Source organism: Macaca nemestrina, chromosome 3 (genome assembly GCF_043159975.1).
Source record: "Macaca nemestrina isolate mMacNem1 chromosome 3, mMacNem.hap1, whole genome shotgun sequence".
Classification (NCBI taxonomy): domain Eukaryota; kingdom Metazoa; phylum Chordata; class Mammalia; order Primates; family Cercopithecidae; genus Macaca; species Macaca nemestrina.
Window position 1 is genome coordinate 41811524 of NC_092127.1, and position 27204 is coordinate 41838727.

The 27204-nt window shown below is 39.2% G+C and overlaps 1 protein-coding gene across 7 annotated transcripts in view; it reads right to left on the bottom strand.

Moving 5' to 3' along the window:
• The window catches only part of LOC105463455 (Rho GTPase activating protein 10), a 351270-nt gene that overhangs the window by 166086 nt on the left and 157980 nt on the right, over positions 1 to 27204 (bottom strand). For all 7 annotated transcript variants that reach the window (XM_071092951.1, XM_071092950.1, XM_071092949.1 and 4 more), the window contains 3 exons: positions 24364 to 24493; positions 20811 to 20917; positions 18187 to 18281 (listed from right to left, as the gene is read on the bottom strand). In XM_071092951.1, coding sequence (XP_070949052.1) covers positions 18187 to 18281; positions 20811 to 20917; positions 24364 to 24493 — 332 coding nt within the window. The remainder of the gene's footprint in view (positions 1 to 18186; positions 18282 to 20810; positions 20918 to 24363; positions 24494 to 27204) is intronic.

A 27204-nucleotide genomic window follows, 5' to 3' on the forward strand; every position in this document is an offset into this window, starting at 1 on the left:
AAAGAATTCCTAAGAATAAAAGAACTTAAGATCATAAATCAGCATCTCAACCTCTTTCTTTCATTCATTCATTCAAAAAAATGCAAATACAAATACATGCTATTACCAATCAGGCACTACCCTAGCCCAAGCATAAGAAACTGCCTATTATCTGTATTCTACATTTCACTCCATATCTATTTAAGTCTCTTTCAACTGCATGTTCTATAGCTCTATCAAACCATGTAGGAGACAGGTTTTACCCTTGCGTTGTAAGTGACAGATTACTGAGCTTATAAATTTGGAAAATACACAAAGAAAAAAGCAGAGAGAAACATTCACAAGTCTAAGGAGACATTATTGTAAATAGAGGAGCTATTAAGTGAATAAACAAAGAAGCAGGTACCAAAACTTATAATGGTAACAATCAGGAATATTCTATTGCTTTCCTAAGAGGAATGTTGAAAAGGAAAAAGAAAAAAACCAAACCAGCATGTAACAAGTTCTGCCCCACATTTTATTATGAGAAGGGGAAACTGCTGAAGCCAAAAAAAAGTTTTTAAAGTTATAGAAATGTAATCAGTTTCTCATAGGGTTTCTGGGAAAAAAACAAAGTATAAATCTATGAATCATGCATTTTTTCCAGAGATAACAAAAGCATGTTGACTAGTTTTACTCAAGGTCAAGCCTTTATAGTAACTTCTTTCTTCTGTCCACCAAAAAAAAAGTTTCAAACAGAGCACATGAGCAATGACAGTCAGAAGATTATATATTCCAATGAAAGTGATTTCAAGCTATTAATCATTAGAGAACTGTTGCTCCCATCTGGAATGTAAAAAAATTATGAGAGAACATCATTCCCACTCTACCAGTAAGAACAAGATGGAGAACCTATAAAATCACTGTTTTACAAAAACTCATTTAAGAGCAAAGATGTAAAAAAGACCTAATGAATGAAAATCCAAAGAGTGACAAACCATTCCCTGGACAGAATACAAAGACACAGAGACACAGGCGCATAGGCACACACACACACACACACACACACAGACACACACACACACACACACACACACACACCCCCACACACACCCCAGCTGCTTTCATCCATGGTGGAGCAGCAAGACAAACAGGAAATCATCACAGACAAAACAGTGGAATTTTAACAAAATTTTAAAGGTAGAACATAGGCTGGTGTGATGGTTTAGAATTCCTAGGAGTCCTAGACACAAAGTGAGTCTGAACCCGCCCTCCAACTCTTGTCTGTGGGATCCCAAGTGCTCATGAGGAAGTCTGAGAGCAGGACCGAGAGACCGCCCTGTGGTGGATCTGAGGGGCTGCTCATATCCACCTAGTCTGTGTCCTACTCAGAGATGGCATGGCCTGCCTGGAGTGTTTCTTGAATTGTAATCCCCATATGTCGAGGAAGGGATCTGTTGTAAGGTGATCCGATTACGGGAGTGGTTTCCCCCGTGCTGCTCTCCTGATAGTGAGTTCTCACCAGATCTGGTGGTTTAAAAGTGTTTGGCGGTTCCCCAACCCACCCCACCCCACCCCTATCTCTCTTTCTCTCTAAAGATAAGCTAGGCAGAGGGTGAAACAGTTTGGAGGGCTCAGAAGAAGACAGGAAGATGTGGGAAAGTTTGAAACTTCCTAGAGACTTACTGAATGGTTTTGAAGATGGGTCAAGAGAAATGATCCAAACACACACAAATGGAAATCAGGTGGGAAAACTGAAACAGAGAATCTGAAATCTCCAGGGGCAGCATCAAATGCTCTAACGTTAAGTTAATTCGAATCCCAAAAAATAAACAGAAAATGGAGGAAACATTTGAAGAGATAATGACTAAGATTTTCTAAACCTGGTAGTAAGAAATATCAAACCTACACATCCAAGAACCTCAGTGGAACCCTGGGCAAGGCAAAAAAAAAAAAAAACTTAAAATTATTTAAAAAGAAATCCTGAAAGCAGCAAGAGAAAAAGACGACAGAGGAGAGAAGAGAGACTGGTAAGAAAAATGGATAACTTATCATCAGAAAATAAATGGAAGCCTGAAGACAATGAAATGACTTCTTTAAAATGTATAAGGGGAAATCTATGAAAATAATTCTATATCCATCAAAAATGAAGGCAATATACAAGACATTTTCACACAGACAAAACAGGAAAGAAGTCTTCTCTAGCAGACCTGCATTATAAGAAATGCTCAAACTAAAGGCAGCCTAATGCAACAAAATAAAAATCCAGTTTTGCAAAAAAGAATAAAGAAAACCAGAAAGGACAAATATAAGCAAGACTCCGTCTCAAAAAAAAAAAAAAAAAAAATTTTTGGTCAAAACAGTTGCACCCATATGTACGCATATACCCGTATGTAAATAAACAGTAAATTTCTTTAAAAGACCACTGATTATTGATTTCATGAAGTAAAAGTAGTCATGTATAATTACTTCATAACATATGTAGTTCAAATACTATGTAGTTCCCACATTCATAGTGTATGTAGAATTAGAATAGATAATAACAAGAGCACAGACAGCAAAAGGATGATTGGAAGTCGTCCACTGTTCTAAGGGTCTTTATTTTTGAGAAGGCAGATACTATGATTATTTTTAAATGCATGTTATACTCTGAGACACTATCTGAAAAATACACTAAAAGGCCTAACTAAAAATCAATAGAAAAGGCAACAGCAAAAAACGAAAGAAAGCAAACATGGAAACTAGAAATCAAAATCAAGATGGCAGATTTAAGCCCATACATATCAAAAGTTATATATGGATCAGCTGGGCATAGTGGCTCATGCCTGTAATCCCAACACTTTAGGAAGCCAAGGAAGGAAGATGGCTTCAAGTCAGGAGTTCAAGACCAGTCTGGGCAACATAGCAAAACCCCATCTCTAAAAAATAATAATAATAATAAAATAATTATTACATATAAACTAAAACTCTGATTAAAAAGCAATGGCTAACATAATTTTTAAAAACAGAACTCTATAAGCTGTTTATAAAAAAAGTTTAAACATAAAGAATCAGATAAAAGGAAAAGGATGAAAAAAGATATGCTGTACAAACAGCATAAGAAAGCAAGTGTAGCTATATTACTATTAGAAGGTAGACTTCAAGGTAATTATTAGCACAGAGAGATATTTCATAAAAGGATCATTAAGACAATAGGCACACATGCAAAAAAATCCTTTCAATATTCGATACATATTGATAGAATATAAACTGTGTTTTCTCTGACCAAGAGTACTTAAGTAGAAAAAAAGCAATAATATGACATGTGGAATATCTCCAACCATTTGGAATTTTTAAAACACACTTCTAAATACCACATGTTTTCAATCTATAGCCTAATCACATAAGGAAATAAATTATTTTTAACTGAATTGTAATAAAAGCAAATCAAAATGTGTGGAATGCAAGCTGAAATAGTCCTTAGAAAATGTATGGATTCAAATGCCCACCTCAAAAATAAGGTGTAAAATTAATGATATGTGCTAACTTAGGAATGAAAAGAAAAACAAATTAAATGCAAAGTTTAAAAAAAAGAAATTCAGAAATGATTAAAATAAAAAGTGGATAATACGGATTCTCGGAAAATATTAGCAAAATTGATAAACCTCTATCAAGAAAATATGAAACAAAAATCCGTACCAAGCACAAGAGTTACCATCATAAATCCTATAGGTATGAGAGCAACAAGTTGATATGACATCTATGCCAATAAAGTCAACAACTTAGAGAAAATAAATTCCTTGAAAACCACAATTTATCAAAACCCAAGAAAAACAGGAAATCTGAATATCATTATATCCTCTAAATAAAACGTATTAAAAATTTTTAAACTTCTCACAAAGAAAACTCTAGGCAAAGATGGCTTCACAGGTGAATTACCTCAAACACTTAATACCAATATGACACACTTACGAAAAATTAGTGAAGGGAAAACTTCCCAACTCTTCTGTAGCCATCGTAAACTTTGGTACCAAAATTAGACAAGGACACTAAAAATGAAGATCATAACACACATATCTCTCATGAACATAAATGTAAAAATCCTTAACCGAATACTAGCAAAATGGATGAAGCAGTGTACAAAAAGCTAGTACATCATGACTAAGTAGAGTTTAAACTCAGGAATGTGAGGTAAACTTACAAAATTCAGTGTAATATGTACCCAAAGATTAAAGAAACATATTTAATGATTTCAATAGACACTGAGAAACATTTTGTCAAAATTCCAACCAATTCATGCTTAAAACTGGGAATAAAAACTTCCTCAAAATGAAAAGGACATCTACAAGCAATTTTCAGCTAATGTCACACTTTAAAGTAAAATAATGAACACTTTTCCTAATAAGATCAGGAACAAGGTAAGATGGTCAATAACACCACTTCTGTCAAACATTTTACAGGCAATCTCAGGCAGTGTAGGCAGGCAAGTAAAAAAACTAAAAAGCACACAGATCGGAAAGGAAGAAATCAAGCTGTCTTTTTTTTGAGACAGGGTCTCGCTCTGTTGCCCAGGCTGGAGTACAGTGACACGATTATGGATCACTGCAGGTTTGAACCTCCTGGGCTCAAGCTGTCTTCCCACCTCAGCCTCCTGAGTAGCTGGGACTACATGCACACACCACCATACCTGGCTAATTTTTTTTTTCTTTTTTTAAAGAGACAAAGTCTCATTATCTCATTATATTGCCCAGGTTGGTCTCTAACCCTGAGCTCAAGTGATCTTCCTGCCTCAGCTTCCTAAAGTGCTGGAATTACAGGTGTCAACCACCATGCCTGGCCCTAATGCTGTTTTTATCATATACAAAAAAAAAAAAAAAAAGCACTGTGTACATTTAAAAATCCTAAAGAAACTGCCAGAACTAATAGAACTAATAAGTGCACTTAGCAATATTGTAAGATACAAAAACCAAGTATGTTTCTACATGCTAATAGTGAACAGTTGGAAATTAAAGGTAAAACAAATATCATTTTAAATTATCATGCAGAAACAAAATATTCAGGAAAATTTAACACCAAAAAAAAAAATGCCCACGACTTCTATGCTGAAAACTGTAAAACATTACTGGGATAAATGGAAAATCTAAATAAACAGAAAATCAAGTTCATGAACTGTAAGGTTCTGTATTCACAATATTGACCTATGGGTTTACGTGTTTTCTTGTAAAAATAAATTAATTCTAAAATTTATATAGAAACACCAAGGACCTACAGTAGCCAAAATTGTTTTACAAAGAACAGAGGACTTGTACCACCTGACTAATGATACAATAATCAAGGTAAGTGTGTTACTGGCAAAAGAACAAAGAGATGCAACAGAATAATCTAGAAATAGACCTACAGATGCACAGTCAAGTGATTTTTTAGAAAGATGCCAAAACAATTAAATGAGAGGAAAGTCTTTATCAATAAAAGGTGATGGAAATACTGGCTATTTACCTGTGGAAAAAATAAATAAACCTCAACCCTCATGTCTCACACCATACATCCCCCAAAAATCTTCATGAGTCATGGACTAATTATAAAGCTTTTATAAGAAAACACGGGGAAATTTATTCAAAACCTCAAAGTAAAAAAAAAAAAAAAAATTCTTGATGCAAAAAACCCTAATAAAATTTTTTAAACTGATAAATTCAAGTTAACATGTTCTCATCAAAAGACACTGAAGAAAAAAAATAGGCAAGCCACAGATCAAATATTCACATTATATGTGGTAAATCATTTGTTTCTAAAGAATTCCTACAATTCAATAACAAAAAGACCAACAACACAATTTTTAAATGGGCAAAAGATTTTAATAGACACTTCATGACAGAATTAACATAAATGGCCAATAAGCACAGGAAGAAGTGCTCAACATCACTAGTCAAAATTGGCTAAAATAAAAAAGATTAACATAACTAAAGGTTAGTAAGGAAGTGGAGCAAAAGGAACTCTCATACATTGCTGGTAGAAGGGTAAAATTACTTTGTAACCTTAATTGCCTGAAAAGTCAAACATACATATACCATACCTGAGCACTCCCACACCAAAGTATTTATGCAAGATTAATAAAAATGTATCTCCACAAAAACTCTTGTACAAAACATTTTATCCTGGCTTTACTCAGAAAAGTTAAAAATTTTTCTATGGCCCACGTTCCAATATCCTTCAGCATATAATTTAAAAATAAATCCATATTAATGTCAATTCAGATTTCCATTTAATATCAGAGCCAATATAAAACGTGTCTTTCAATACATCACCATCAACAATATCATCTTTAGGGAAAATTCTTACATTCTATGAAAAACACAGATACCTATATACTAGAAATGCTGTTTCTAATTCTACCCACTCCATGTTCTGCAAGTTCCACTAAAATTCTTTTAAAATAACTTTCTTTGCTCTTCTTTCTACACTGGTATCTTGGTAGTTCCTGAATAACTGATCATCACTGAACAAATCACACAGAAGAGTCAAGACACAGAGCCCTTTCCATTTGGCTTTACTTCATTGCTTATACTATAACCAAACTAAGCTATGGTTACTTTTTATTGAAATACATATAGTTAAATATATATATTTCTATATTGAAATATATATTTCTATATTTATTGAAACCTACATATTTCTATATATAGAAATACATATTTGTATATATATTGAAATGTATTTCTATATATATTGAAATATATATATATTTCAATAAAAGGTATAATTCCACTTACATAAAAAATTTACATTTAAAAAGTTACATTTTAAAAGTTTACTTCCTGCCGGGCGTGGTGGCTCACGACTGTAATCCCAGCACTTTGGGAGGCTGAGGCAGGTGGATCACCTGAGGTCAGGAGTTCGAGACCAGCCTGACCAACATGGTGAAACTCCGTCTCTATTTAAAAATACAAAAATTAACTGGGCTCAGTGGCTCACACCTGTAATCCCAGCTACTCAGGAGGCTGAGGCAGGAGAATCGCTAGAACCTGGGATGGCAGAGGTTGCAGTGAGCCAAGATCATGCCATTGCACTCCAGTCTAGGGGACGGGGAGAGACTCCATCTCAAAAAAAAAAGTTTACTTCCATTCAATTCCACAAGTATTTGCAGGGGTCTCTATCTTATCACATGCATTAAATCTAGGACTTCTCAACAGTAGCACTCCTGACATTTTGGACCAGATGATATTTTGTTGCAGAAGCCTGCCCTGTACCCTGGAGGGTGTTCAACAGTACAGCTGTCCTCTACCCTCCAGGTGTCTGTAGCAACTCCCTGCCCTCCTCTAACCCCCAGCCCCAAAACACACAGTTAAAATACATTATATCAGTGTCTCCAGATATTGCTCAATGTCCCCTGGGAGCAACATCACCCACAGTTGAGAACCTCTGACTTAAAGGATTATCTCAACATGTGTTCTCCATACTTCCTGTGATTCCTTTTTGCCTTGGGCCTCCCTTCCTCTGAGTCGCCAAACTGGTTACCTAATCTTCAAGAGTCAGTTTAAAAAATCACTTTCTTCAGTAAGCTCTCCCAGCCAACCCCACACTCCCCCATGCTGCTCATCTCCCACAGCACCTTAGACCTTTGAACTGTTATTTGCTTCTAAATCTTCCTGGTCTATGAGTTCCCTTAATTTCAAGTCTTTTAGTTTCTAGTTTATTGTTGTATCCCTCAGTGGCAAAAACAGTCAACAATTGTCTAGGTGCCTGGATGTGAGGCTCTATAAAACGCTTACAAATATTAGTACAATTAATGCGTTACATAAACATTCTCATATTCAGTCAAATTGCATGGGCTTCTGAAGGCAACATGCTCTTAGCTCACCCTTTTAAAGTGAGAAACGGTACAGCATCATGCAAACAGATGCTGAATAAAGTTGCTGGTATAAAATCACTCTAAAACACCTAATGCTTCAGATACACAGGTGATTTCCTCCTCTCTTCTTCAACATAAAAATACAAGTAAGTGAATTCTACAAGTCAGAAGCATCTTGCCATCCTTTCAAGAGTGATATGGGAACCAGGCAAAATGAAACCAAATGTAATATTTGAAATGTCAGATTAACGAGAGCAAAACGGGAAGCATTTTCTTTAAGCAGTGCCTGAATGCGATGTGTGGGAGAACTTTCACAGAACGGATAATTATTTATCAAGTAAATGTGTGGGGGGGTCACAGCACAAAGTGGCATGTGGCAAGCATGCCAACGAAGCTAACAGCATGTTATATAACACAATTGTTGGGGCGGGGGAAGGGTGATATTCCACCCTTCAGGGAAGAAAGCTACACCTCGTGACAGACTACAGCTTGCCATGGAAAAAACATCCATACAAAATACAATGTCTCCAACCTAAAAAAATGAGTGACTTAATCATTTCACAGCCCATGGTCTCTGAAATGTGGCTGACGTCATGTAGTGATAGTTTATAGTGATTTAAGACCCTTCTTTTAGCTATGGTATTTATCTGCAGCTGTGTTCCATTGTTTAAAATAGCTTTATTGAGATGTAAGTCACACCATAAAACTTACCCACTGACAATGTACAGTTCAACAGCTTGTAACATATCCACAGAATTGCATAACCATCACCAAAATCAATTTTAGAACATTTTTATCACCCTAGGAAGTAAAAAGAAAACCTGTACCCATTAGCCATCTCTTCCCATTTCTTTCCAAACCTCTAGACCCAGATAATCACCCATTTACCCTCTATCTATATAGATGTATCTGTCCTGCACATTTCATATAAATGGAATCATATATACATGGCCATTTATGACTGGCTTCTTTCACTTAGCATTATGTTCTCAAGTGTCATTCATACAGTAGCATGTATTAATTTTTCATCATATGGCTATACCACATTTAGCCATTAATCTCTTAATAGATATTTGGGTTGTTTCTACTTTTTGGCTATTATGAATAATGCGTCTATCAACATTCATGCACAAGTTTTTGTGTAAACATATGCTTTCAATTATCTTGAATGTATAGCTAGGAGCAGAATTTCTGGGTCAGATAGCAATGTTGTTTCATTTTCTGAAGAACTGCCAAACTGTTTTCCAAAGCAGCATTCCATTTAAATTCTCACTCTCAGTGTATGAGGATTTCAATTTCTCTACATTCTTGCCAGTACTTGTTATTACCTGGCTTTTTATTTATAGCCATCCCAGTAGGTATAAACTGATATCTCATTGTGGTTTTGACTTGCATTTCCCTAACAGCTAACAATATTAAGCATTTGTCATGTGTTTATTGGCCACTTGTGTGTTTTTTTTGTTTGTTTGTTTGTTTGTTTTGAGATGGGAGTCTCGTTCTGTTGCCCAGGCTGGAGTCCAATGGCGTGATCTCAGCTCACTGCAACTTCCGCCTCCCAGGTTCAAGTGATTCTCCTGCCTCAGCCTCCCGAGTAGCTTGGATTACAGGCACCCACCACCGCACCCAGCTAATTTTTGTATTTTTAGTAGAGACGGGGTTTCACCATGTTGGCCAGGCTGGTTTCCAACTACCGACCTCAGGCGATCCGCCCACCTCGGCCTCCCAAAGTGCTGGGATTACAGGTATGGGCCACTGCACCCAGGCAACCACTTGTATATTTTCTCTGAAAAAATGTCTAATTCAGGTCTTTTGACCATTTCATTGTTACTTGTCTATATATTATTGAGTTATAATGGTTCTTTATTCTAGAAACAAGTCCCTTATCAGACATGATTTTCAAATCTGTGGCCTTAAATGCTGTCTCTTAGCTGAGAAAAATTCAAAGTAACCTTTTGGTAAATTGAGGGAGAAAAAAATGAAGCACACATCCATCTAACCATTGATAATCAAAGTAGTAATAGCTAGCTGGGCTCCACCCCACCCTCCATTAGCCATTCTCCCACTGGTTCTCAGTAATAGTAAAGTACTAGAACAACACATGGACCTCTGAAAACAAAAGACAGCAATTTCCCAACCTTGGGATTTAGAAGCCTCCCTTGCAACTAGGTGTAACCACATAACTCCATTCCAGCCTGTGAGCAAAAGTAGTCTATGCAACCACTGGAAAATGTCTCTACAACCAGAGACAGTGCTATGTGATAAATGGAACAGTGCCACATTCTGTCTCATGCCTCGAGTGGCGATAAAACTAAACCATGCTCAAGAGAAATCAGGATTATATCAGCCGTGATCTGGCAACCTCTGGGCTTCCCAAACAAGAGAAAAAATAAACTTTAACCCCATTTAAGCCAGTTTATTTTGCCTTTTTCTGTTATATGCAACCAAATCTGATCTGAAATAATGCCACAAGTAAGGAAAAGCTCTTGATTTATGTCTACACAGATCAAAGGCAAGCCCCGGCTCCACTGTGCTATCACCTACTTCAAAATGCTACCAGGCTGCTCTTTCAACACAGGAAATAAAAAAATAGCAACAACAGATACTTGTAAAGATGACAAAATATGTTTATATTAGACATATACAATCAACTGCAAAATTGCTACAAGAAGGTACCCAATAAGAGGGCCAGGTGTGGTGGATCATGCCCGTAATCCCAGCACTTTGGGAGGCAGAGGCGGGCAGATCACCTGAGGTCAGGAGTTCAAGGCCAGCCTGGCCAATATAGTGAAACCCCATCTCTAGCAAAAATACAAAAATTAGCTGGGTGTGGCGGTGTGTGGCTGTAATCTCAGCTACCTGGGAGGCTGAGGCAAAAGAATCACTCAAACCTGGGAGGCAGAGGTTGCAGTGAACCGAGATCATGCCATTGCACTGCACACTGGGTGACGAGAGCAAAACTCCATCTCAAGAAAAAAGAAGGTACCCAATACGAACCTTGTACAAACTGCAGCAGAAATCCATTTATAATACCCACACACTCCACAACAAGTTAGGTTTATTTTTCTTGAAGCAGAATGAAGACACTAGAGCTCACGGTATAGCGGTGTGGTGCAGAAGAAGAGGACAGCTGACTGACAGTTGCTTGATTGAATCTAATCACAGTTCAGTCACTTCTGAGCAACAATTCAATTTCATTTAATCCCGTACAAATCTGATAAATGTCCACCATGTATAAAGCATTACACGTGGTATTGTGATACCAAGTAACACTAAGTAAAACAGTGTTCCTACCCTCATGGAATTCATAATCTAATAGACAAGGAACAAATTACTTATAATTCCCTAATTCCTGATTCTACCTAGGAATCAGGAAAGTAGACAAGAGAAGAGCCTATCTCATTCACATTTTTCACTAAATAATGCTTTCAAAGCCCCAGAATTACAGATCTCAAAGCACATTCACCTCCTGCCAGCAGATTTTGCTCCACACGAGACTAACTAAGACACAGATCGTGGGGGATGGCAGGAAATTAAGGGACCCCAAACAGTATCTACTAGTAACAGCAAACCAGAATAGATGTTTCTCTGTTTAGAAATGAGGAAATAAACCATTAAAAGGCGGTGGGGGGGGTCTGTCATTGTTTTTAGAAAGCAGCTTGATCTTTTAGACTAAAGAATATGAACACACCAAGAAAATTATTTTCCAAGTTAACCAAGGAGCTTTAGAAAAAGTTCAGACTTAAAATAAGTACGTATAACTTTTAAGAAAAAGTAAAGATTTATATATTAGTATCTATATGGTAGGAATGAATTCATATACCTATGTAACACGTTAGAGGAATGTAACTACCCCCCTCCCACTCCCAAGACTTACCGGAAAACTTTCAAAGAACAATCACCACCATTCCCCACATCTACACTGTTTGAAATGCCTTTTAGACACCCCGGAAGCAATACTGAGTAGGCAGCTGGATATAAGAAGCTGCAGGTCAGGGACAAGATCCAGGTAGAGATAATAAATTTGCAAGTTACCAACATACGGATGGCACATAAAGTCGTAAGGCTGGACAAGGTCATAAAAAAGTGTGAGTGAAGAGCAAAAACAATGAAGGGCTGAACCCGAGAGAACTCCAACATCCAGGGATCTGGAAAATTAAGAACTGGCAAAGGAGTATAAAAAGTGAAGAAGCCAGAGATGTGAGAGGGAGGTGTGCTGTCCTTGAAGCAAGCATGTGATGGAGGAGAGAGTGATGGGCCATGTCAGGGATGTTGTGAGGAAAAGACCATGAGTACTGGGAATCGACCACCAGGTACAGCAACAGGGAGACCACTGATGACCTCAACAGTGGAGAGAAAGGACAAAGGCCTGAGTAGACACTTCAAAAGAGAAGATGAAAGAAATACGAAAAAAAAAATTTTTTTTTTTTTTTGAGACGGAGTCTCACTCTGTCACCCAGCCTTGAGTGCGGTGGTGCCAACTCAGCTCACTGCAACCTCCACCTCCCGGGTTCAAGCAATTCTCATGTCTCAGCCTCCTGAGTAGCTGGGACTACAAGCGCCCACCACCAAACCCAGTTAATTTTTGTACTTTTAGTAGAGATGGGGTTTAACCATATTGGTCAGGCTTGTCTCTTACACTCCTGACCTCAGGTGATCCGCCCATCTCGGCCTCCCAAAGTGCTGGGATTACAGGCGTGAGCCACCACACCTGGCCAGGAAAGAAATTTGAGGCCATAAATAGAACAGCTTTTTGAAGAATTGCTGCTGTTTATAAGAGTTAAAAAATGGGCAGTAAATGAAAGGGAAGGGTGGTTTCATTGGTGATGGTGGCTGTAGTGGCTTTTGTATTTTAAGATGAATGAAATAAGAGCATTTCACATGCTGCCGGGAGGCAAAACTAATGTTAACAAGAAAGAAAAAGTAGAGTTGCTTGAGTAATATCCTGGAGCAGCGGACAGAGGATGGGAAGAGGAAATGGAAACACCTGAACAGAGGAGTTGGCCTCCATCAGGAACACAGGCAGCTCCCACAGGCAGGGAGGAAAGGCAGGGTGTCTGGGCACTGAGGGTGGAGGTGGGTGTCTACAGCAGGAAAGAGCTCTTGTTACAGCTTCTATTTTCACAACAAAATAGGACACAAAGTCATCAGGAAAGGGAGGCAGTGTCAGAGCTTAAGAGAGAGAGGAAAATAAAAAATATTCAACTGCGAGTATACAGGAACTAAGGAAACACAGTATGGGCCAGACAGGGTGACTCACGCCTGTAATCCCAGCACTTTGGGAGGCCGAGGCAGGCAGATCACTTGAGTTCAGGAGTTCAAGGTGAAACTCCGTCTACTAAAAATACAAAAATTACTCAGGTATGGTGGCACACACCTGTAGTCCCAGCTACTCAGGAGTCTGAGGCACAAGAATCACTGGAACCCGAGAGGCGGAGGTTAAGGTGAGCGGAGATGGTGCCACTGCACTCCAGCCTGGGTGACAGAGACTCCAACTCAAAGAAAAAAAAAAGAAAAAGAAAACACAGTAGGATCAGTGGCTACCATGAATAGCTTATTGGAGGACAGTGGTCATGTATCTGAAGTGATCCCATGAATACAGTAGAACTTGCTTCTCTACTCTAGAAAGAGAGAAGGCAGAACTGAATCGTAAGTTGGCATTGTGCAAACAAGCAAAATAAAGAAAGAAAGAAGCGGCGGAGTGAAGGGTATTAAAAAGGGACTGTATGAGTGACTATGAAATTTCAACCAGTTAAGGAAGAAAGTGAGTGCACGAACAACAATAGACTGTAGGGCTTAACTGGGGAATCTAAGGGTGCTTATTAGGAAAGAAGGTGGTATCAGAAAGAGAAAGTCTTACAATCCGGATTGCTGAGGACTGCAGTTCCTTGCAATGACAAGGTCTAAGGAATGAACACCGGAAAAAACGGCTGAAGTACAGTAAAGAATAAGGTCACTGAAGGAGAGGAACTTAACAAATCAAGATGCCAAGCACTGAAAGGATCACCTAAAGTCATACTGAAATTACCAAGAATTGTAAAAAGAGCAGAGTTGGCAATGCACAGGTTGAGTATCCTTTATCCAAAATGCCTGTGACCAGAAGGGTTTTGGATTTCAGATTTTTTTGGATTTTAGAATATTTGCACTTACAAAATGAGATAGATACCTTGGGAATGGAAACCAAATCTCAACAAGAAATTCATGTATGTTTCATATACACTTTATACATGTAGCCTGTAGTTAACTTTGTACAACATTTTTAATAATTTTGTGCATGAAACAAAGTTCTGACTACAACCCACCATATGAGGTCAGGTACGAATTCTCCACTTGTGGCATTATGCCAGTGCTAAAACAGTTTTGCATTTGGAAGCATTATAGATCTCAGATTTTAGGATTAAGGAGCTAAAGATTCTAGAAGCAGTACAAAATACAGAAAAAGGTAAGAAAACTACGTATTACAGAGAGATATACTTTCAGTGTGAAACCATGAGAATGGATGGATACAGAAAAACAACTATAGGAAATGGAAACATTTAAAGGAGCAACAGCTGAACTGGAGAGGACTAAGAGATCTGAGGAGAACCAGAATAGTTAACTGTCAGGGAAGTAAAAGGATGGAGAGTTTCAGGAGGTCAAACATGAATAACCAATTAAATGCTGCCACAGCCGCCAAGCTCTGTACCCAATTTCCTCCCAGGTTTCTCTTCATAATGACCCACAGCAATCTAACTCAACATGACTGATACGGGTTGGCTGTGCCCCCACCCAAGTCTCATCTTGAACTATAGCTCCCATAATCCCCATGTGTTGTGGGAGGGACCTGGTGGGAGGTAACTGAATCATGGGAATGGGTTTTTCCCATGCTGTTCTCATGACAGTGAATAAGTCTTATGAGATCTAATGGTTTTTATAAAGGGCAGTTCCCTGCACACATTCTCTTGCCTGCTGCCATGTAAGATGTGCCTTTGCTCCTCTTTCACCTTCCGCCATGATTATGAGGCCTCCCCAACCATATGGAACAGTGAGTCCATTAAACCTCTTTTTCTTTATAAATGACCCAGTCTTGGGTATTTCTTCATAGCAGTATGAAAATTAACTAATACAATGACCCAAACTAATTTCACTATCTTCCCCCATCCTTATGCCCCCACTTTGTTTCCCACCTTAGTAAATGGTACCTCTAGCTACTCAAGCCAGAAACCTTCCCCGCTCCTTCACCCTCTAACTGCAACATCCCGTTTATCCCCAAAGATCTACCCTACTTGGCTCCATCTCCACTGCCACCACACCAATCCTGGCCCTCTCACCCTGTCCTTAAACGACTTTCTCTTGTCCACTCTTGCCACCTCCACATCTTTCTTACTCTGCCAGAATGAGCTTTGAGAAATACAAATATAATTGTCACTTACTGCCCTGCTTAAAACTATTTAATGGATTAAGTCCAAACACTTCAAGTTCAGGCCCTTGCCCCATCTCAAGCCTCTTCTCCCATTCTCTCTGGCTCTTGCACTAGTGATGCTAGGTGTCTCAAATACATCACGCCCTCTCCTGTCTCCAGGCCTCCACATGCGACATTCACTCTACCTGGCACATGAATCTCAATCCCAGCTGACTCCAGATAACCCTTTAGTTATGAATTTACATGTCAGATCCTCTGTGTGCCTTTCTTTAACCACCTAAACTAGATTAGGTCCCCTGCCAGGAGTTCCCAGAAAGGAGCTGTGGACCTCAATGGAAGTAAATTAGAGACTTCCGCAAGAAAAAAGAGGGAAGCTAAAAGGGGGGGAATTCAGGCCCCTACGCTTCTTTAATAAGGGAACCCACTTTTTTTGCTTTACATATGCATTAACATGAAATTTTATTTGAAAAGAGGGTCTCCCTATAAAGCACTTGAAAACCACCAGAATAGATCACCGACCTAAAGTCCTCCCCTGTTCCAAGAGTCTCCCTACAGGTGTTATCCTTCATATGTGTAAGCACCTCCATAGGAATCCCTCATCAATGTCTTTGAGGGGTGGAGAGTAGTTCCAATCATAGCAAGGATCATGGCTAACAAAAAAAAAAAAAATGGGGATGATCAAGGTCTCAGAGAAAACCAGATACTTTGGATGATTAAAGTGATTGAATTGCATTATAGACGTACCCTGCTTTCAAAACTAATCAGATTCACCTCACTTAACATATTCTGTAGTAGACAGCACTGCTAACACATCTTTGTCAATTATTTAGAAAACATTCTGACCATATGGTGATCTGCAGAGGCTTATAGCACAGTGGTTAAGAGGTAGGGCTCAAGCTGGGCGCAGTGGCTCTTGCCTGTAATCCCAGCACTTTGGGAGGCCGAGGTGGGTGGATCACTTGAGGTCAAGAGTTCAAGACCAGCCTGGCCAACATAGTGAAACCCTGTCTCTACTAAAAATACAAAAATTAGCCAGGTGTGGTAACGTGCGCCTATAATCCCAGCTACTCAGGAGGCTAAGGCAGAAGAATCACTTGAACCTGGGAGGCAGAGGTTGCAGTGAGCCAAGGTTGCACCACTGCATTCCAGCCTGGGCAAAAAGAGTGAGACTCGTCTGAAAAAAAAAAAAAAAAAAGAAAGAAAGAAAGAAAAAGAAAGAAAAGAGAAAAAGGTAAGATATGGGGCTCTAGGTAGAGAATGCAGGGGTTCAAATCTCAGCTCTTCAACTACCACTAGCTACGTGACCTTGGGGAAATTGCTCAAATGCTCTGTGCCTCAGTTTCTCATCATAAAATGGAAACAGTGACAACTACCTGAGAGAGCTATGGCAAGGAAACAGCTGAGATAAAACACGGAAGCATTGATGACAGTGGCACTCAGAGAGGAATCCAGTGCTACCCATGGGTGTGTGCACACAGATGTATGCTCGACTTGTGTTACGCTGACTGATTCCCTATTTAAAGTTTGGAAGAAATCTTATTGGCCTGAAATTTAGGCCAGGCATGGTGGCTCATACCTGTAGTCCTATGACTTTGGGAGGCCAAGGTGGGAGGATTGCTTGAGTCCAGGAGTTTTGAGACCAGCCTGGGCAACATAGCAAGATCCAACCTCTTTTACACTGACATTCTCTTCCGTATTTTTCCTATCTTGGCAAAATGCTTATTTAACCATTCATCCTTTTCACAGTAGTGCCAAAATTATCATGGTGCTTAAGGGCCTGTTTTTATGTGTAATAAATGGTCCTCAATTCATTTATTATAAAAGCACTGCTCCTCCCTCTCTGTACTACCCCCAGAGACTCAACTGTATCATCTAACAGAGGAAGCAGCATCAATTACTTTTGTATTCCTGGGTTCTGACCTGAGCTTTTGCTTTAACAAATCTCATAAGCTTTTATTGTACAAACATAGAACAGCCTTATCTAAAAACCATCACTGCCAAAACCAGGGCTGGCAAGGAATCACTGTACTGTCAGCCATTAAAAAGCAAATATTCTATGTGCACTAGGATTTTCCTTAATGCTACTGGAGGACGTAGAAATTAATGCCAGACAAGTCGTAATAATGACAAACAAACCTTTCTCTTCTACTTCTTCCTCTCTGGCAAAGACTCTTTTAAAACTAAATAACTAGAAGTCATACAATAAGAAAAAAAATAATTCATCTTTGAATAAACAGAAGGAGTTTGCCTAAGACCCTCCATCACATACAGGATGTAGACACTGAAAACTCCCACAAGCACAAATGAATGTTGTTCTGCATTAATAGCTAGCTACTATCACCCCTTTTTAGCTTTGTCACCCAGTTCCTCTTGCCATTGTTCTCTTCATGCTACAAATTAGGCTTGGATCAACAATGAAAAGCTCCAAGGCAATTTTTTTTTCCTTTTAGACGGAGTCTTACTCTGTCCGCCCAGGATGGAGTACAGTGGCACCATCTTGGCTCACTGCAGCCCCTGCCCCCTGGGTTCAAGTGGTTCTCCTGCCTCAGCCTCCCATGTAGCTGGGACTACAGGTGTGCGCCGCCACGCCTGGCTAATTTTTGTATTTTTAGTAGAGACAGGATTTCACAGGATTTTTGTATTTTTAGTAGAGACAGGATGTTGGCCAGGATGGTCTTGAACTCCTGACCTCAGGTGATCTGCCTACCTAGGCCTCCCCAAGCGCTAGGATTACAGGCGTACCCACTGCACCTGGCCTCCAAGGTTATTTTTTAGGTGACAACCCTGGTTAGAATGACTCCTAACTAAATCAAGATGAAACTATCACCCCATAGCTAAACCCGGTGACCAAGACTAAACGGCTTATAATGAACACACAGCCTGGAAATATAGCGAGGTAACATTTTCCCAGGCCATGGAAATCACAGTTGCAAGTAACCTCTATTTTTTTAATCATTTTTTTAAAACGACTCTTTCACCATGTCCAATGATTCCAATAACTTACCGATCAGCAGCTTCTATGTCAAAACAAAACCTTCTGTCAATGGAGTCAGTATGCCTCTTGGTGCATTCTTTCAAAAAGAACACCTCTCCGTCTCCCTGCAAATAATCATTTTGAACAGTCTCAAAACCTACAGGATAAGCATATCAACACTCAGCCATTCTATACTGGAGAGCAGGGGAGCAAGGTTCAAGATCTTAAGTCCCTTCTCTTTACCCTATCCTCTTTCAAAATGGCTTTTTAAATGCTATTTAGAATCTAAAATATTAACATTTTTGTCCTTTTCCTGATTCTTTTGAGAAGGGAGTCTCGCTCTTTCGCCCAGGCTGGAGTGCAGTGGCACAATCTTGGCTCACTGCAACCTCCACCTCCCAGGTTCAAGTGATTCTCCTGCCTCAGCCTCCTGAGTAGCTGGGATTACAGGCATGTACCACCACACCTGGCTAATTTTTGTATTTTCAGAGAGACAGGGTTTCACCATGTTGGTCAGGCTGGTGTCGATCTCCTGACCTCAGATGATCCACCCACCTCGGCCTCCCAAAGTGCTGGGATTATAGGCATGAGCCACCATGCCCGGCCATTCTCTTGATTCTTAAGATTTTCTAGACGTTACTGATTATGGTAATGTTAAGCCAGACAATACCAATGTTCATTTTTTTTTTTTTTTTTTTTTTGGACAGTCTTGCTCTGTCACAGTTCCAACTAACCTCTATTTTTTTAATCATTTTTTTTAAATGCCCAGGCTGGAGTGGTTCCGCCTCTGGGTTTAAGCAACTCTGTGACTCAGCCACCCAAGTAGCTGGGATTACAGGTGTGCATCACCATGACTGGCTAATTTTTATATTTTTAGTAGAGACAGGATTTCACCATGTTGGCCAGGCCAGTCTTGAACTCCTGACCTCAAGTGATCTGCCCGCCTTGGCCTCCCAAAGTGCTGGGATTACAGACATGAGCCACTGTGCCTGGCCAAACGTTAATCTTTAAAGGTAGATTAACAGTACAGTTTTTAGATATTGGAATACTGTTAGTCTCTTATTGTACTCTTTTTTTAGTGTAAAAATTTATTTCATATTATGTCATACCACGTCACAGACAATATGTGACTATTTTTGGCCTATAAAAATTGTAATTCCATACAGGTCAATCTAAAAGTACACCAATAACCCTAGATTAAATATTTTGATAATCTAAAGCTAGAACCATTTATCTTGGCAATTTCTGTCTTTCCTATGTGAATCACCCTGAATTTATCTTTACTTAATTTGCAATGCAGAAATACAGGTGCTCAGTAAAAGAACAACTATATGAAGTGTGAGTACATACTTACTGAACATTTTCACATTTTCCAGAACGTGAAGATCTCTAAATAACATTAAGATATACAAATATTCAAAATCTCCAGCTATATTCCATAACATATTTATTATTATTTGGAGGCTAAAACAGAAAGGTATCACTAAGCAGAAATATCTCAGGGCTTGAATTGGCTCTGACAGGAAACTCAGTCTCAAACTTAATGCTTCAAGAGCCATCTCCTCACTTCCTTCTCCTCACCATGACTAATTTTCCATGTCTATTTCATTATTATATAAATGTGCTTTTATTAAAAGCTGCTTTAAATATTTTTCAGGGAAAGGCATCGTGTAAGTAAATAGAAGTGAACTTAGGTTTTGGTTTTGTTTTTATTCATCTAAGCAAAACCATACCCATTCACCCAGCAAGCAATGAATTAACCTGCTTTCTTAAAAATGTGTTATCAATTATGTTCAACATTGGTGGGAAGAGTTTTGTTTCTAGACCATTAATTATTGTAATAAGCTACAGATTCCATTTAAAATACATATAAAGATCACCTTTCTACACAGCCAACTCTGTGAGGTCGTCTTGCTCTTTTCTTACTATCACGCTCTGCTGTTTTTATTTCAGGGGGAGCAGTTAACTAAATGCATTGCAAATACCTATGTGAGAACTTTGTAAGACGAACTGAACAACAGTAAAATTTATTCCAGATCACTCTTCTTTGTTTTTAGGCTATGAATACATTTGTGCAAGTCAGCTCCATTGTATAAATGCTGAGGAACCACTGAGTCATGAAAGCTTGCTGTCAATGTTACCTTTATCTTAAACAGTGGCATAAAAGGGTTCTATTGTTCACCTAAAAAAATACCTAGTGGTTAAAACTGCATATTCTCACTCATAAGTGGGAGCTGACAATGAGAACATACAGAAACAGGGAGGGGAACATGACATACTGGGGCCTCTGAGGGGGTGGGGGGCTACGGGAGGGATAGCATTAGGAGAATTATCTAATGTAGATGACAGGCTGATGGGTGCAGCACACCACCATGACACATGTATACCTATGTAACGAACCTGCACGTTCTGCACATGTAGCCCAGAACTTAAATTAAAATAAGAAAAAAAAAAAAATCTAGTGGTTTAAAACCCAAGCATGCAATTCAGAAAACACATACATTGTTCCATCTTCTGGCCCATTTTACTTAAAAACAAAACAAAGATTTTAAAACTAAAAATGTATCATCGGTGAATATAAACCATTAAAATGACACCCTCAAACACTACTTCTGACAGACTAAAATCTATTCCATGTTGAATCAAATACTTACAAGTTTCCCTCCAGATCTGTGCTCAAATGGGATCATGTTGAACTTCTTCGCTGCTTTTCGATACATGCAATAGTGTTTTACCCAACTGGAACCAAACGGAGCAGGCCCTTCAACAAAAAAACAGCCCTTTATATTTTCCCTCATAAATTAAGTAGATATGTAGAGCTATAAATACATTACTAAAGAGGAAAAGTGTAAAAAGCAGCAACAGATACAGTTGAATCAATGAAACAGCTCAGCAATACTGCTGGTTCTAATAAGAAAAGGGAAAATAAGAACAGGTGCTTTGAAACAAAACTCTAAAACAGATTTAGCAACACAGAAGTGATTTAAAGACATACTGTTTAAATATTTTGCCAGAAAAATCAACAGTTATCTCCTACCTGAAAATCTCTTAAATGTAAGCTCAATTTTTTGTTTCTAGGTATTAAGAGCTCACAACGGTTTGAAAAGTTGCATCCCATATATGAGATGGTTTGGGATTTAATTCTGGCCTCTCAAAATGATAGAATTATAGAGTCATAGTGCTAAAAAGCATCTAGTCTAAAAATCCACCTAATGCACTTTAAGTCCATGAACAGCACCCTGGTAAGCAGCTGCTCTTACTGATGATTGAAAGCTAACCTTTAATAATGAAGTATGGGCGGGGCGCGGGGGTTCATGCCTGTAATCCCAGCACTTTCGGAGGCCAAGGCAGGTGGATCATGAAGTCAGGAGATGGAGACCATCCTGGCGAATATGGTGAAACCCCATCTCTACTAAAACACAAAAAATTTAGCCAGGGTGGTGGTAGGCACCTGTAGTCCCAGCTACTCGGGAGGCTGAGGCAGGGGAATAGCCTGAACCCAGGAGGCAGAGGTTGCAGTGAGCTGAGACCGCGCCACTGCACTCCGGCCTCGGCGACAGAGACTCTGTCTCAAAAACAATAACAACAACAACAACAATTAGCTGGGCGTGGTGATGGGTGCCTGTAACCCCAGCTACTGGGGAGGGTGTGGCACGAGAATGGCTTAAACCCAGGAGGCAGAAGTTGCAGTGAGCCGAGGTCGCGTCACTGCACTCCAGCCTGGGTGACAGAGCAACACTGTCAAAAAATAAAATAAATTAACACTGGTATTGTCTGGCTTAACATTACTGTAATCAGTAAGGTCTAGAAAATCTTAAGAATCAAGAGAATGGCCAGGCACGGTGGCTCACATCTGTACTCCCAGCAAAAAAGAAAAACAAGAAGTAGGAAGAATAAGAAATTTAAGACAATAGGAGTGACTGTCCAAGTATGCCCCAGAACATTCTGTGAACCCCTTTTCCATCAGGGCTCACAGGACAGTGCTGTATGTCAGAGGGACCTCTAGCATCTGGAACTTCACATGCCAATACAAGTCCAACCGTAACAAATGAAAGGTTAGGCCCAGCAGAAGTTGACAATTTTTTACTTTAGTGAGTCAAGACATTTTTTAAAAAACAATTAACATCTGTTATCACCGTAATTTCATGTCAAACAAAGCTTCTATACCTAAAAATCAAAAAAGATAAGCTCAGGAGGGAAAAAAATAACTCATGTAAAAGGAATGCTTTTAGCTAGTTACATTATTTGGGATAGGGGTAATAGCTAATTACATTATTTGGGATAGGGGTAATAGATGAAAGGAGTTACCAGACCAAAATCAATTTTATCTCAGACCATCATTAGTCCAAAGACCTGAATTTGGGAACCACTGCTGTGTGTTTCAAAGAACCAGCATTTGTACTGTGTTCTATGGTTCACGAAAAACTATTGCACAGGTATTTTATTTAACTCTAAGAAAAAAAAAAAAAAAACTGCCCAGAGAGGATGATACTTACTGCCTTTTTAATCTAAAAAAATTTAAGCTTAGCCCAAATGCCTGGAAAATGACAAAGCCGAACCTTAAATCAGAATCTCTGACCCCAAATATCAAGGTCTTTCCACTACTTAAGCCACCACCCCCTTCTGACAACTAACAGAGCCTATTCGACCAGCTCTGGGCATACACACTAACGATGCTCTTTCACACCTGTCCAAGCACCAAGCAATTTACAGGAGACGTTACCAACACAGACTCCACTTTCAGAATGACAATCCCAGCATTCAGTAGTTGTATGACCTAGGGAACATTATTTACCTCTCGGTGCCTCTATTTTCATTTATAAATGGGGAATAATAATAGTATCTTATACTTCATAGGGCTGTTTTATGGATAAATGAGACAAGTTGTATACAAGTGTAGCACAGTGCTGGGTATACAATGAATGAGGAAAGAATTTTACCACTACTGTTACATTGCTTCATTTCAATTTCTCTCAAAGGCAACAGTGATGAATGTAAAAATTAAAGTTTCCTGTGATTCTCACTTGGGCATATAATACAAATAATTCTAACATTCTCAAGACTATCTTGAGTTTTTAATTTAGTTCTTTCAAGTTCAATTTTAAAAACTGAGATTAATAAGATAATGTATGAGAAATATTCAGACTTCTGCCATATCATACAACAGCTCACAAGAGGCGAAGGCTGCAAGATTCCAGAATAAGGGCAAATGGAAAAAGCACAACCATCCTGCTGCCTGCATAGAACATGAACTTCCATTCAAAGAACAGATACCCTGTAACCTTTCCCTGAGTCATCTCTACTAGTAAATTTTTAGGTTGGATTGAAAGTCCTGTAAATCAGCCACACTTAAATGAAGTGACACCTGTAAAACACCCTTATTACAGTTAAGGGTGAAGAGGGAGGGAAATAGTAAAGAGAGACACATTTCACATTCTCATCCTTCCTGCTAACTAGCAATTGGGTTCTACAGTTGAAGTAGTAAACCTTAAGAGCTTAGCTGTTAAAATAAGACCAAATGTTCAAAGTCTGAAAGAAATAAAGGTCCTTCAGTTTTCAAAATGAGAACAATCTGTGCACTGTGTATTTGCTAAGACAGCAACAGAGACTAAAATCCCTACAAGTTAGGATGCCACACAGGAATATCTTTTATCACTATCTGCAGTTTTCCTGATGATATGAGTAGGAACCAACTATCTCAGATTGGTGGGAACAAAAATGGTATGAAGGAAGGAGAAAAATACTAATATGTCCCTCTCGACCTTAAGATGATGGTGAGGCAGGGTTGTGGGAGGGGAGGATGTGTACGCGTGTATGAATGTGTGTGCCGGTGTGCACTGGTAATGAGGGCAGAGGTGAGGGGGAAGGAGAAAAAATAAAATACCCTCATAACTCTGGCTCATTTTCAATCTTACACCAAATTCTGACTTCCTTACAAGCATGTTCCTGGGTCGCACACAGTGTGAAACAGAAGCTAGTGGGGTGTCGGAAGAACAGGGTGCTCACAGCCACTCCTAAGCTCACTGTACCCCTCTCTCCAGGGCTGGAATGTGTTTCTCCAGAATATGCAATATACACCCACTAGGCGATAGAAGCAGGCAGAGAAAGGGGTGGGAATAATTGCCCAAAATGTCACAATAATGGCAAGAATAGCAGAGTTTTCAATAATTTGCATTTTTAAGCAGCCACTGCTGGAGGGCCTCTTACTTTTTTCCTGGACATACAGGTAGCCTTCTGCTGTAAACTGACTTGCTCGTTTGTGGTCCTTGGGATTCTGTCTGATTTTGTTCATAAGCTCTTCCACTTCTGACCTTGTTCCTTCAAATCGATTCCGTGTCTGAAATGGATTTAAAAACACACATAAATGTTAAGTTCTGAGTTTTCTCGTGCACATTTTAAAGTCTCTGGATAACCGAATTACATTTTTTAACTCTAAATAACTTTTTTATAAATTTATCAAAATATCCCCATTCCTTGCAGTGTACCTCCTTACTGAGATTAACGCGCAAAGAAAAAAAAAAATAGTGGTAAAATAGCTACCAGAGGAGTATAAGCCAGGGTTACTACAGGTTACTTACTTTGGAGGCTTTCTAACACCATGAATAATTTTATTATTCAACATAAAAAATTCCTGCCTTCAGGTCTCACACTACTAAATTTTAGGTTTAAAACATAAGTAGGTTTTAATATATCTACCTGAGAAGTATTTCCTTTGCAACAACCAATCTGACTCAATCAATCTGATTTGTTACTGTTACATTAGCAGTCTGTAAATACTCAGAATCTGAAAAAGTTTAATTCTTCTTTGCAAACTAATAAATACAAGTGTCAGTTTTTCCAGGTCATGGCAATTGCACTTGAAAATGACATTTCTTACCTGAAGACGGAAGGGGGAAAAAAATCTCACCTACACAAATAATGTCTTTGATATATGAAGAGACAAATCACATTTCTGAAACGCAGGAGACGTGGTGTGCCAATATCTGTCAAACGGCTACACTGAAAACGTATATGCAAGGTGAAGTGACAGAATTATTACTAAGGCAATTGTGATGAGTCGGCACCACTGTGTTCCTGGACACTTCTTTCATCCAGACTCAAAAATAATTGTATTAATACCAAAAAACTGCTGATGTGAAACTGTGGAAGAACTGAGACAGAAAATTATTATTGAAATTTCTCCTCTTTCCTCCCTACAATAAAAGGGGTTGCCAAGGGTCCTAAGCGTGGGAAAACGGTAGAATGGCACATCTTTTTTGTCAAGGGATGGAGAGTCATCTGATAAATGTAGATTGTAAAAGGGAAAACCTGTCTGCAGAGGTTTGTTTTCTTTTAAACACAAAACTAAGCTGCGAGAAAAATCAGCTTATGTCCTGTAAGAAAGTATAAGCCTGCAAAGCAAGTAGAACTCAGTTGTTGATGACTAGGTTCCCTCTCTCCTTCCATTTCTCCAGGTTTTCTTATCCCCATTTTTTTTTTTTTTTTTTTAAAGACAGGGTCTCACTCTGTCTCCCAGGCCGGAGTACAGTGGCACAATCATACCTCACTGCAGCCTCAACCTCCTGAACTCAAGCCATCCTCTCATCTCAGTCTCCAGAGGAGCTGGGACTACAGGCGCACACCAGCACGCCAGGCTTAATTTTTGTGTGTGTGGTTTTTGTTGTTGTTGTTGTTGTTGTTGTTGTTGTTGTTTTGTAGAGACGGGGGTCTCCATATGGGGTCCAGGCTGGTCTCGAACTCCTGGGCTTAAGCAATCTACCCGCTTCAGCCTCCCACACTGTTGGGATTATAAGCATGAGCCACCATCCCTGGCCCTTATCCCCATCTTTGTACTAATTTCACCCTGATTTTACTCCCCTCCTTGGTCATTTTGCTGAGATTCCTTCCAACCTTCACTTCTCCCCATGTGTGTATATTTACACATATGCATATATGTGCATGCCATACATGTATGGATGCTATCACAGGTGAGAGCATGTACACACACTTGTATTTAAGCCAATAATCCTATTATTTATGTTCATGCTCAAATTGCCCTAGATTTGAGCAGCAGGAGTCCCTTCGAGCTGGCTTCTGTCTTTTGACTGGTCCCCCTAATTTTCGACCAGTTCCTTACTTTCTGGTCCAATAAGGTACCCTAGGCTCATCTTACACTTTCCCTGCCCCAGTCCTGGAAAGGAGCTCTTGTTCTTTTTAGTGGAGAGTATTTAGTATTTGGAAACCAAGATCGGGGCACAGTGTGCTCACAGCTAAGGAAGTATCATTGCTTCTAAGTCTTCTCAGCAGACAGACTTAGGAAACAGATGTTCATACAGTTAAGCCTTAACACAGGCTTGAACTTTGTGGATCTACTAATACATGGATTTTCCTCCCCATCTACAACTCCTGCGACAGCAACTCTTCCTCCTCAGTCTACTCATTATGAAAACACACGAAGGCCTTTATGAGGATCCACTTCCACTTAATGAATAGTAAGTATATTTTCCTTATGATTTTTGCAGTAACATTTTCTTTTCTCTAGCTTACTTCATTGTAAGAACACAGTATATCATACATAGAACACACAAAATATGTGGTAATCAACTATTGCTGTTATGGGTAAGGCTTCTGATCAACAGTAGGCGATTAGTAGTCAAGTTTGGGGGAAGTCAAAAGTTATATGCAGACACCCAACAGCGCAGAGGTGCTAACCCCAACGTTGTTCAAAGGTCAACTGTCTACACAGAGCACGTGTGTTTATACAACACACCATCACTACTTCTATATCTACCTATATATTTGCAAATCCATGACTTCCTACCAAGAAATCTAATTCTACTCCAGTTCTTCAGGTTTCCTTCCAGTCTCTCTCCTTCCAAATCTGTGAATTTCTTCCCAGGCGGTAAGAAGCCTGGTTGTCATTCTCAACATGTCTGCTTATGTGCTCGCTTAACATCTCTGCTCAGCACAAGCAATCTCCCAAATGCCCCAGCAGCCACCTCTGTCTCATCACCACTCACTCCACCATCCCTGCTGCAGACACCTCCACGAGGTCCCTCCTCCCTCACC